Raw genomic sequence first — 13,649 nt, forward strand, 5'->3', positions numbered from 1 at the left:
TATATATATATATATATATATATATATATATATATATATATATATATATATATATATATATATATATATATATATATACAGTTGAAGTCAGAATTTTGATTTTTTTTTTTCTTTTTTAAATATTTCCCAAATGATGTTTGACAGAGCAAGGAAATTTTCACAGTATGTCTGATAATATTTTGTCTTATAGAAAAAGTCTAATTTGTTTTATTTCAGCTAGAATAAAAGCAATTTTTAATTTTTTTAAAACTATTTTTGGGACAAAATTATTAGCCCCTTTAAGCTAATTTTTTTTTCGATAGTGTACAGAACAACCCATCGTTATAGAAAAGCTTGCCTAATTACTTTAACCTGCCTAGTTCACCTTATTAACCTAGTTAAGCCTTTAAATGTCACTTTTAGCTGTATAGAAGTGTCTTGAAAAATATCAAGTAAAATATCATTATATAATATTTTTATTATATAATATTATATAATATTTTTATTATATAATATTATTATATAATACAGTAAATAAATATTACATTATTTACTGTCATCATGGCAAAGATAAAATAAATCAGTTATTAGAAATAGGTTTTTAAAACTATTATGCTTAGAAATGTGCTGAAACAATCTTCCCTCCATCAAACAGAAATTGGGGGGAAAATAAACAGGGTCGCTAATAATTCAGGGGGGCTAATAATCCTGACTTCAACTGTTTATATATATTATTATATTATTATTATTATTTTAATTTTTTTTGTTACTATTAGAAGCTGTTTATATTCACAGACTGTTGCCAAACAACTGATTAAACCTCTTATAAAAGAGATTTTTGCATAAATGGTCCCATTTTAAACATATTTATCCAATAATCTATAGACTTCATGCATCCTTTTCTGTATGGTTCTGAGAAGCTGAACTGACAGCAGTGATTTCTATTTATGTGTCGACACACAGATTGACAAGACAGATGACAAGTCTCTGGAGGAGAGAGGGCGCATCATGATCTCTCTGAAGTACAGCTCTCAGAAGTCTGGTTTAGTGGTGGGCATCATCCGCTGTGCCCATCTTGCTGCCATGGATGCCAATGGCTTCTCTGACCCTTATGTTAAAACGTAAGTAATCTTAACTACCTTTCACTGAATTTTTTTTTTACAAATTACGCTTGTTTTTTGTTTCTCTTCACCAATAGCATGGTAAGGCCTAATCCCAATTCTACCCCTTCGCCCTTCCCCTTACCCCTACCCCTCGTTTTGTGTGTGCACGCCAAGGGGTAGGGGTGTCCCAATTCTCTTTAGCTTGAAGGCGTAGGGCTAAGAGGAAGGGGTGAATAGCCCTTCGAACGAATATTTTTTTAGGACCACACTTGAAACCAAGGGGAATGAAAATTTCCCAAAATACACCTGCCACAAAAGGCAGTAATGCTGAAGCCGGAAATAATGAGATCAACAAATTAGTATTATTTGTCATTAATACGAATTTTTAAGACAAACAAACAAGTACACTTATTATCTTATTGCCACATTGGATCGTTATGATAACATAGTATATGCCTTTAGTGATCTCCTGAAAATAAATACCAATAAAAAACAACTGGAATAACTACAGCAGTCGCGATCATCTGATCTCACATCAAGCATCAGATTGCGAGGACATATAATGACGTGTGCAGGTGATGTAGTGCTGTCCCAATTCTTAGGGGTAAATTTTAAAGCCCTTCCCCTTAACCCTCAGTTGTAAGGGCCAAGGGGAAGGGATAGGGGTACAAAAATAGAATTGGGATCGGGCCTAAAACTGCTGTACATGTGCAAAAGTACTACATGATAAAATTGGTTTGCCCTAGTGAAAAAATTTAATGTGGTACTTAAAAGCGATCTGATGTCCCTTGACTGTGTATGTGAACTTTCAGCTCACAATACACCACAAAACTCTTTGAAAATGCCCCTTTTAGGTTTTGAATTAAGTTGTGCCTTTTGGTGACTTCCGCTTTAAATTCAAATGAGATTGGCCTCCCAGCCACTTTTTGAAAGAGGACGGAGCCACAGAGCAGACTCAAAACTCTAATAGCAGAGGGTTGCTTCTCACTCAGGGCAGTTTATGCTAATGAATTTTAATCAAAGGGAGATTGTCAATAAAAGAGTTTACAAACTCTTTTTATGAAGTGTGGTTAAGAAAATCATTAACATTTGTACCATTAGAAGCTGGTTATATTCACACACTATTGCACAAGGTTTAAGCCCCTTATAAGAGCGATTTTAACATAATAGGTCCCCTTTAAGATACTTGCATATACAGTAAGTGTGTAAATCACAATTTTTGTAAAAAGTACAAATAATGTCCAACACATATTCCATGACTAAGTGCACCATCGAGGACAACACAATCTCACGGCAATTCATAACTTTTTAATTTAGTGGCTAATTCATATGAATTCGTACGATCTAATTCGTACAATTTAGTACGATTTGCTTATCCCCCAATGACGGTTGGGGTTAGGGGTGGGGTCAGGTGCCACGCCTCCTTTTTAAAATCGTACCATTTCGTACGACTGAACTCGTACGAATTCATACGAATTAGCCACTAAACTGGCAAAACGTAAAATACTTACGTTTTCTCGTGAGATCAGGCTGTCGAGGAATATATGTGATTAGTAAGAGACGTTACATATTTTCTGTGTTTTTAAAAAAGTGTGACTTTGCTGTTTTAACTGAATTACTGGACTATTGCACTCAGAAATGGAGGAAGATAGAATACGGAAGCTCTGTTTAAAAGAAAAATTGACCCAAAAAACAGTTAAGTCAGCAGGTTTTCAAATTGGTGTTCTAATGTGTATATCCTTATTTATTTTATGGACACAAAGAAAAGAATGCTGTCTTTCAAATAATAGCAATAATAGCAAGTTGCAAGTTATTCAGAATAGCAACTAGCATCAAGCTTTTTATAGTGTGTGACATGGTTTTGATGAGAAACACGTAACTTTTTTTTAAATGTCATAAAATTCTGACTTTGACCAGTTCCCTTTGCATTGATGCACTTTCATGAAACTTGATCAGTGTTGCAGTTCACTTCGACTTCCCATTTTTTTCAAAATGCTATCACATACACTGAAAACTGTGCGTTCCAATAGGCCATTCTTTGATAGCTTTGCTTCTTTTTTAAAATTGCTAACTGCTGGTCACTATTGCTACTATTATAGGCACATATTAAAAGTGCAAGTAGAGAATGTTTTTCCTTTTTTTGTACAGAAAATGAATATACAGCACTGGAAAATTTAAGCTGACTGAATATTCAACTATTCCTCTAAGGGTTCTGCACACATTGCCAGTCAGAAATCGTTCATTCCATTCGAAAATGTACACATTATGTAAAATAAATCCATAAAATAATGTAATAAATTTTACAATTTATAGCTATTAATTAAGTAAAACCTCATTTTTGCTCTGCAAACTACTGATAAAGTTATTAAAAAATGTTAAATAAAAAATGTAAAAAGGTTATTTAGATGATAACATGAGAGCATGTTCATATTTATTTTTATGTAATACCAATGTTTTAACTTCAGATGAGTTAAACGGACCATATGAAATTTTCAGAGAGAGCGCAAGTAGTTTTACAGTAGTTTTATGATGCCGTGACTTTGTGGAATCACGTGAGTTTTCACATCCTACAGGATTCCTGCAAAACTCGTGTTTATGATGAGCTAAAGTATTGTACAACTTATTGTCGTGATAGTTTCAAGCAGAGTAAGATTGAAAGCCATTGAAGTGACACAAGATCGATAAAACAATAGGCAAGCGCAACATGGCACGAAAGCAGCAGAGCTTTTATTATAAACAGTCCACCTCTTATGATTCATAATGATGTGGAGAAGAAGCAAGACTGTTACGTACTAATAAAATACTTTTGAAAGTTCTGTTACAATACTGTTTTTTTTTGTATTCTTTTTCTTTCTTTTATTTGACAAAAAATAAGTAAATACACTTATTTCATTAAGGATAAAGACAATAAAGTTTTAAAAACAAAACGTATTTCCAACGATTTGCAGTCTAAAAACTCACACAACATATTAAAGCATCTCTGCTATTTCACTGTTTTCTATAAAATCTTAACAGAAATATAGGGTGTGTCTCATCATTTACATGTTGCAGTGGTTTTTAAATGAAAATAATTTACATATTGTGCCTTTAAGAAGAGTAATCCTGATTTTCAATCATAACATGTTATTCAGAAAAAAGTAATTTGTTATTTTCTGGGGGGAAAACACATTTTTCTATAACTGCTGTACAGATGAATAACTCAAAATAGATAAGTACCATACATTTAAATAACTGATATGTAGAAATGTCATGTTCATGTTGAGCTAAAGGTGCTGATGTGAGAGGGAATTATCCTGGTGAATGCAGGTCTGCATCAGTAATGCCACAGGAGTGAGCCGAGGCACTTAATCCCAGATTTCTCCCGAGGGATTTTTCCTGAAAACATGGATTGCGAAATCACTGTGGATAAAAGTATTTTCTAAATGATTACCCACAGTCAGGAACTATGTATGTGCGTGTGTGTGTGTGTGTGTGTGTGTGTGTGTGTGTGTGTGTGTGTGTGTGTGTGTGTGTGTGTGTGTGTGTGTGTGTGTGTGTGTGTGTGTGCGCGTGTGTGTGTGTATGCGTGTGTGTGTATAAAGGAAATCCTCAGCACATCCATTCATCCACACAAACATTCATTCATTTTCCTTCATCTTAGTCCCTTTGTTCATCTGGGGTCGCCACAGTGGAATGAACCGCCAACTTATCCAGCATATGTTTTACACAGCGGATGCCCTTCCAGCTGCAATCCAGTACTGGGAAACATCAACACACTTTCATTTGCACGCATACACTATGGCTAATTTAGTTCATTCAATTCACCTATACCACAGGTCTTTGGACTGTGGGGGAAACCGGAGCGCCTGGAGAAAACCCGCATAAACAAAGGGAGAACATGCAATCTCCACAAAGCAATGCCAACTGACCTAGCTGAACACAAGCATCCAAATCATTTACATCACTGCTGGATTCCCATACATGCGAATTCTGATAAGATGAAATGTTCGTATTTTATGGACATTGTCTAATTTATAGCAATGATCTCTGCTTCAGCACACAGAGGAGATTACAGCTTTCAGCTCCCTCTCTTTTTAAATCCAACTATTTATAGAGGGATTATTGCGGACACTGTGGTTTTGTTTCTTACATGCGCAAACATTGGTCAATTAAAAGACTCTGGTTCTATTTCTACAAAAGCACTGAGTGCTAAATTTTTAATGTGTCACTTCTGCTGGTGACGACAAACTGTGCAAATCTTGCACATTTGTGTCATTATTTCATCTCCATCTGCTATTATCATTCTTGTTTTTCACATCTACACTGACCGGTCACTTTATTAGGTACACCTTACTAGTACTGGATTGGACCCACTATTGCCTTTAAGACTGCCTTAATCCTTCATGGCAGAGATTCAGCAAAGTACTGGAAATATTCCTCTGAGATTTTGATCCACATTGACATGATAGCATCATGATTTGTCAGCTGCACATCCATGATGCGAATCTCCCGTTCCAACACATCCTAAAGGTGCTCTGTTGGATTGAGACCTGGTGACTGTGGAGGCCATTTTTTTATTTTTGGTGAGCCTGTGTTAGTTGTAGCCTTAGTTTCCTGTTCTTAGCTGACAGGAGTGGCACCCAGTGTGGTCTTCTGCTGCTGTAGCCCATCTGCCTCAAGGTTGGACGTGTTGTTCATTCAGAGATGCTCTTCTGCATACCTCAGTTGTAACGAGTGGTTATTTGAGTTACTGTTGCTCAAACCAGTCTGGCCATTCTCCTCTGACCTCTGGCATCAACAAGGCATTTGCACCCACAGAACTGCTACTCACTGGATAATTCGTCTTTTTCAGACTGTTCTCTGTAAACCCTAGAGATGGCAGTGCATGAAAATTCCAGTAGATCAACAGTTTCTGAAATACTAAGACTGGCTGTCTGGCACCAACAACCATGCCACATTCAAAGTCTCCTAAATTATCTTTCTTCCCCATTCTGATGCTCAGTTTGAACTGCAGCAGATCATCTTGATCATGTCTACATGCCTGAATGCATTGAGTTGCCGCCATGTGATTGGCTGATTAGAAATTTGCGTTAACGAGCAGTTGGACAGATGTACCTAATAAAGTGGCCGGTGAGTGTATACGAAGAGCACTTTTCCCATATTGAAAACCAGTTGATGTTCAGTCTTTTTCAGGGAACAAAAACAAAATGTACTCTGTATCGAAAAGTAATAGTTTTCCTTTTTCGAAATGGAGAAAATCATTTTAAACTGCAGATGGATGTAGTCACAAGAAAAGAAATAAAACGGTTGTCCAGAAGCACCATTACAGGAGCAAATGTCATTCCCTGTCGAGAGAGCTCCAGGGAGACGTTTATAAGCCTTTCACAAGTTTCACTTTTACTTTAAATGTGTCATTTCTGTTCTGCCTTGAACAAGATTAAGCCTTGATTTATTGATGTTTTTATTACAATTGAATGAATTCTCTTTGATTTCTTGATTTTACATAAATGCTCAATTGAGTTAGCATTATTAGCTTAACAATATAAGGCACAGGTTGAGATTATTAGGCTGAATCTTCTCTAATCAGTCTTTTTGGCCGTCTGCTCGTCTGGTGGTCATGGTAAAAGAGCAAGGGACTCTCATTAAAAGGTGTTACTAAACTACAGCCCGAAAGAGACATTTAATGACCTCAAAGTCAGCAGACAAGTCAGGTTGAGTTTAATCTCTTTTTGTGTCATTTCTTTTTTTTTTTTTTTTTTACATGATCCTTTCATTATTGAAGTAAGCTTCCAGAGCATATGGTGGATATATCCTGCAGTGAGCCTCGTGTATGCATGAGTTTTTCTTTCAGCTTTCCTGATTTCATTTACAAGAGCTGCAATGCCCTCTAGTGGCCATAATGATTTGTTGCACACCACAATGCATTCTTTATATGTGCTCAAATTGTGTTGCCTGTGCATAAGGCTTTGTATAAGTCTATGTATTTCAGAATTACGAACAAATCAAAATAGTCCTGAAAGAAAGACAAATTTACCTTAAAAGAAAATTACAAAATAGGCTCATTTTAGAAGACACCTAGAGGTAAACATTTTTTTTAAATAAACAATTGAGTTTTAAATAAAAATACTTTGATTTTACAATATCATTGTGACTGCTGCAGCCATAGTATGGAAGCAAAGTTATGAGTTATGCTGGAGTAAGAGTATTGTTCCTATATTGGCCCAGAAAATAGCAGCTTTTAAGTTTCTGTCTGACTGGATGTAACTACAGAAGATTCAAGCTTAAAAAATATTAAAACACTTTATTATTTTTTTGATAGACATGCTAAAGGTCTAATCCAATTCAATGAATTATGCTAAGCTAAACTAAATGAACATGATTTGTTTGATCACGGCTGGTCTCGCCAGTGATCCCAGCCACTAGACTTTTCTGACAGGGTATTCGATTGTCAGAATGTTGTGGTTATGAATATGGAGATCGCGAAATTTAGCGATTTTTATTTTTACTTTTTTTTTTAAGCATGACGGTAAAACACAAACGCAGTTATGAATGTATTAAAAAGTGTTTGTTTGTTGTAAAAATTTGTAATAATGACAAAAATACTAATTTGTGGATCTCCTTCCGGGTGTAACTATCCTGCTGTTGTATTCTGGGAAACTTTCTTACACCTGGGTTTCGGGTGTGGTCCTGAAAAATCTTTGTTCGAAGGGCTATTCACCCCTTTACGGAACCCCGGAAGGGATGTAGTGGAGGAGAAAAAATTTGTCTGGGTGAAAAAAAAAATAATGGGTGAAAGAAAAAAATGGGTGGGAGGAAAATATATATTTCTAGGTTTTTGCGTTCTCTCGCAAAGTTTTGCATTCCCTCGCAAAGATGTTTTGCGTTCCCTCGCAAAACTGTTTCTCCACAAACACTTCCTGTCCACTTCACTCATGTAAACCCTCCCGTTTTGCCGAAATTCTCCCGTATTTTACCATTCTATCCCACTTTTTTTACATTAAATCTGTGCGTTGATCGTTGCCTTTCACTTTGCAACCTCTAAAACAGCGAATGCATGTATAAGCGCTGACTGACAGACGCGCTCCGTACAATAAACTGATCCCAGATCAGCGTCTGTACGCGCCATTTAAAGGGACACTTCTGTTATCAAACAAGTGAGCAGCAATGAATCTCATGTTTTGTTTAGTTTGATAACAGAGGTGTCTCTGTAAGAATGCACAGATCAATAATGAAAGCAGTCCATTACTTTAGAAACTGTTTGTGCTCATTTAAGAGAAAAAAAGCTGTTTACAATAAAACATGCAGGACGGAGATGTTTACATATTATTCAGTGTATTTGTCAGTTTAAACATACACCCGCTCCTCTGTAAAAGGCGCGTGCAGACGCTGATCTAGAATCAGTTTATTGTATGGAGCGCGTCTGTCAGTCAGCGCTTATACATGCATTCACTGGTTCAGAGGTAGCATATGAAAGGCGACGATCGACGCACAGTAATGTAAAGAAAGTGGGATAGAATGGTAAAATACGGGAGAATTTCAGCAAAAACGGGAGGGTTTACATGAGTGAAGTGAACAGGAAGTGTTTGTGGAGAAACAGTTTTTGCGAGAGAACGTAAAACATCTTTGCGAGGGAACGCAAAACATCTTTGCGAGGGAACGCAAAACTTTGCGAGAGAACGCAAAAACTTAGAAATATATATTTTCCTCCTACCCATTTTTTTCTTTCACTCATTTTTTTTTTTTCACCCAACCAATTTTTTTCTCCTCCACTACGTCCCTTCCGGGGTTCCGTACCCCTTCCCCTAAGCCCTACACCTTCAAGCTAAAGAGAATTAGGGTGCTTTCACACCTACACTTTTGTTTCGGAACGTATCTCGTTTGCCCAGTTAGCGCGGTTCGTTTGGCATATGTGAACAGGGCAATCTGTTCCGCGCCAAAGTAATCGCTCCGAGATCGCTTGAATGAGGTGGTCTCCGCTCGATTGAATCGAACCCTGGAGCGGTTCGATTGCAGTGAGAAAGCGATCCGATCCGAGCGCGGTTATATCACAGTGTTTTATGGATATGTAATAGGCTTAAGGCTATATGAAGAGAGAATTATGAGTAGGGCGGGAAGTTTTGCGAGTCTCCAGATGCCCGCAAACGAGTGATGATCTCCCGGTAATCTCGCGTCTCCCTCCCGGTCCTCAAATAGGCATCGTCGCGCACCCTTCTCACCCCTCCCCACCGCGTCTCTCCTCAGACATGTCGCGCGCGCACCCTGTCAATCACCACCAAACCACCACCTCTCCTGACAGCTGAGCGGGACGCTGCAAAATAAACCCTAACACTCTGACCAATGTGAGGAGAGTTTACTCGCATGTGACATGTTTTAGCTCTTTTGGTCCGTTTAGAAACTTTGCAGTGTGAAAGCGAACCGCTCCAAGAGCAAAGAGCAACAATGTAACAATTGTAATCTCTGTTTCGGAACAACTGAATCGATTCACAGGTGTGAAAGCACCCTTAGAAACCCCTACCCCTTTATGGTACTGCACAAAACAAGGGGTAAGGGAGAGGGGTCTGGTTGCAGAGCAATTTGAGCTGCATCCAATGCTTTTTAATGCACTCACCTAACCCCACTTCTAACCCCACCCGTCACAGTTACGTCACTCACGCCATTGAGTGCATTGTGTCTGACATTGCATCGCTGAGTGCTGCAATCTCAACTTGCATCATAAAGGCTGCATCCAGATACTTTTGGGGTAAGGGGAAGGGCTAAGGGGTAGAATTGGGATTGGGCCTAAGTCTACTTCCAAAAAAAAGTGTAGTGTTTCTTTTAGTAACAGATGTAATCAACAACGTTTATCTTCCTTTTAATATCACCTATGTATTTCAGGTATCTCAAGCCAGATGAGAACAAAAAATCAAAGCACAAGACAGCTGTCAAAAAGAAGACTCTCAACCCTGAATTCAATGAAGTAAGATTAGTCTTACCATTCCGAGATTCAAAGATTCTGTACGTTTTTGTTCATGCTAATTCCGTTCTCTCTATCATAGGAGTTTTTCTATGAAATCAAGTATGCTGACCTCAGCAAAAAGACCCTGGAGGTGACAGTCTGGGACTATGACATCGGCAAATCCAATGATTTCATTGGTAAGGACTATTTATGAATCTTGTTAAAATATTTTATTTTTTTACAATTTTATATTATTGTATATTTTTATGCTTTATTTGTCATCATCACAGTTTGTGTTCTTAAATTTTGTTATTGAATAAATGTAACTAAAGGTTATCTCAGTTTACAATGTAAAACCATTTAAAGGTTTTAGTAGAAGTAAAGATTTCAGATTTCTATTTGCCTAAAGTATCACTAAACACTTAAAATTCAATTAACAAAAGAGACTACAAATTGTTTGGTCCAACTTTATATTAAGGGGCCTTGTTTACTATGTACTTGCATCAAAAAATAAATACAAAGTACTTTGTTCATAATGTATTGCAGAACACTTCTGGTGCTCTTGAGGTGGAATGCAGGTAGGGTTAGGGACAGGTTTGCTGCTATGGGTAGGTTTATTTAATTTAGGATATTTAACCGTGTAAATGAATTACAGATGTAATTACTTGCATGTATTTAATCAATTATTAATACAATGTAAAAACATTTATTTACACAACATGTACATTGTAACAAATGATTAATTTCAGTTTAAGTACATATTAGTTAGGCCACTTAATAAAAAGTGGGACCAAAGGTTTTAATAAATCAGCGTCCAAACACTGGAATTTGGAAATATCTTTTAGTGTACTTTCTGCACACTGCAAGATTATTTGTCATTTGTCAGCATCTGTAGTTTTCCAGTGCAAATGTCAATCAAAAGATTCATAAAAATCAAGATACATTTACTTGGGGGGGTGGGGGTGGGGGGGAAACTAACATAATCCTGCTTTGTTTGAAAATATAAACATGAAGTAAGATTATGAATAAAATAAGAACAAATATGTGCAAGTGGGCTCCAAAAATGGACCTGCCTAGTTAACCTAATTAGTTAAGCCTTTAAATGTCACTTTAAGCTGTATAGAAGTGTCTTGAAAAATATCTAGTACAACGTTATTTACTGTCATCATGGCAAAGATAAAATGAATCAGTTATTAGGAATGTTATTATGTTATTATGTGTTGAAAAATATCTTCTCTCCGTTAAACAGAAATTGTTGGAGAAAATAAACAGGGAGCTATTAATTCAGGGGAGCTTATAATTCTGACTTCAACTGTAAATAAATATATTGAGAAACAAAAATACTGAGGATAAAATCATTTTTGCAATGTGTTCAAATTTGATAAAAGCATGACTTTTTGGGGGGCTTTTAAAGAAACCTTTTTAAGACCTGACAAGTAGAATAATCAAATAAATGTCACAAACTTTTAAGTTAACAAAACCTTGTATGAAAAGATACAGGGGATACAGTGCTGTCCTAACAATGACTACATTTACATGGACATCAGTAATCTAGTTATTTGCCTTAATCTAAAAAAACCAAGGGGCAACACGATGGTTCGGTGGTTAGCACTTTTGCCTCACAGCAAGAAGGTCTGCCTCACAGCAGCTGGTTCAAGTCCCGGATGGGCCAGTTGGCATTTCTGTGTGGAATTTGCATGTTTTCCCCATTTGCTGAGTGTTTCCTCCGGGGACTCCAGTATTCCTACAGTCTAAAGACATGCGGTATGGGTGAATTTAATAAACTAAATTGGCCGTAGTGTATGTGTGTGAATAAGTGTGTGTGGGTGTTTCCCAGTACTGGGTTGCAGCTGGAACAACATCAGCTGTGTAAAACATATGATGGATAAGTTGGCGGTTCATTCCGCTGTGGTGACCCCTGATGAATAAAGAGACTAAGCCAAAGGAAAATGTATAAAACAATAATATGATTAAGGTGTTTACATCAGATGCTTTTCTAACGTTCCTTTCATGATCTTGATTTTACGTTATAGCATAGATCATTTAACATTATTGCGTCACCATGCTACCAATGTTTCCTCTGGAGTTTCAAGTAATTTCAAGTGATTCATTTTTGATTTTTCATGTTTAACTGCAGTACAGCAGTTTCACTTTCATTCAGGAACATTTCATCCATGCCCTCGTGACAAACTGAGGCATTGGATGCGAGTATGAGGTAAGAACTGGTGGAGGAGTGTTGTTTTAATGGAATTTGATACTGCACACCAAATGGAAAGAAAAAAACTCTGCATTTCACGATGCAGGTGTCTGTTGTACTTTACTGACTTGATAGGTGCAGAGAATCAGGGCTGGACTGGGACAAAAGAATCGGCCCACTACATCAATCAAAATGCTCCCCATCTGTGCACGCCCTTGAATATGTTTACCAACTCCCATTCTATAAAAGCACAGAAGCCATATATAGGAAATAATGAGAGTTGACAAATTAAAAACGTAAAAATTTTAATTTATGATTAAAATAAAATTATAATCCACACTGGAAGTCCATCTTGTATGTGCCTGTGTGTTTTGAGGAAACCTATATTAAATAATGAACTTAACAAAAACTGCCTGCTGATGCACACAGTTAGTGTTGATTAATAAAATAAAGATAAATAATAAAAGCAATTTGTCAGAGACCCTTAAAAATGTTTAACTCAACAATGAAACATCAAACATAGATTAAAGATCGTACATAGTCAATCAAATGAACTTAATAAAAAAATGCAACAAATATTTGTTTGGGCAGAACTACAATAGCATTAGTTTTGCTTAAGTTACACACTAGTTTGGTCATGTAAAAATGTCATTATAACCATATTGTATAAATATTATTCTAACTATAAGCCTACATCATGGTGATGATCAAAAACAAAATGTTATGATATCTCATGCGATTGTCTTCTGACCGAGTGCATCTTAAAATACATGACTGACACTCCTCATAGAGCTTGAGAAGCATATATTCTTTATTATTTGTAAAATAAAGACTTGCAGGTTAAGGAAACAGCATAGGAGGAAGTTGTCGCGGGCCTTGGTGCAGATGAAAAGTAAAAAAAAAAGGATATTTATATAGACCAGGGGTGTCAAACTCAATTCCTGGAGGGCCGAAGCCCTGCACAGTTTAGTTCCAACCCTGCTCCAACACACTTACCTGTAGGTTTCAAACAAGCCTGAAGGACTCAATTAGTTTGATCAGGTGTGTTTAATTAGGGTTGGAACTAAACTGTGCAGAGCTGCGGCCCTTTTGGAACTGAGTTTGACACCTGTGCTATAGACAGATAGGTAACTAGATAGAATAGACAGGAATACATTGATCTGTGCTCCGCTGCGCGCTGCAGACACAAAAGGCAAACGTCTGCTCGCCGCTTCTGCTCTCCCGCACGCATGAGGTGGGAAACAGACGTGACTCTTGACTATTTTGACAAACACACACCGACGTTGCACTCTTACACAGAGCCCAAAATGGAAGTTTGTGATTGGTTCAGCCCAATGTCAGTAAAGAAAAGAACCAATGGGCTGCAGATTATTTTGCATTAGCTGGTCTGTCCGGAAAAGAAACATCTTACTTTTACAGCGTCACAGATCACAGAATCGTCAATTAATTAGCAAGA

At 37.0% G+C, this 13,649-nt stretch overlaps 2 protein-coding genes across 19 annotated transcripts in view; one reads left to right on the forward strand and one right to left on the reverse strand.

The window, feature by feature from the left end:
- Positions 1–13,649, forward strand: part of doc2b (double C2-like domains, beta) — a 411,729-nt gene that overhangs the window by 395,032 nt on the left and 3,048 nt on the right. For all 14 annotated transcript variants that reach the window (XM_017356366.3, XM_073951541.1, XM_068221539.1 and 11 more), the window contains 3 exons: positions 943–1,100; positions 9,936–10,017; positions 10,097–10,193. In XM_017356366.3, the coding sequence (XP_017211855.1) occupies positions 943–1,100; positions 9,936–10,017; positions 10,097–10,193 (337 nt within the window). The remainder of the gene's footprint in view (positions 1–942; positions 1,101–9,935; positions 10,018–10,096; positions 10,194–13,649) is intronic.
- Positions 1–13,649, reverse strand: part of si:ch211-209a2.2 — a 140,970-nt gene that overhangs the window by 100,424 nt on the left and 26,897 nt on the right. The window lies entirely within an intron of this gene.

Source organism: Danio rerio, chromosome 5, assembly GCF_049306965.1.
Source record: "Danio rerio strain Tuebingen ecotype United States chromosome 5, GRCz12tu, whole genome shotgun sequence".
Taxonomy (NCBI): domain Eukaryota; kingdom Metazoa; phylum Chordata; class Actinopteri; order Cypriniformes; family Danionidae; genus Danio; species Danio rerio.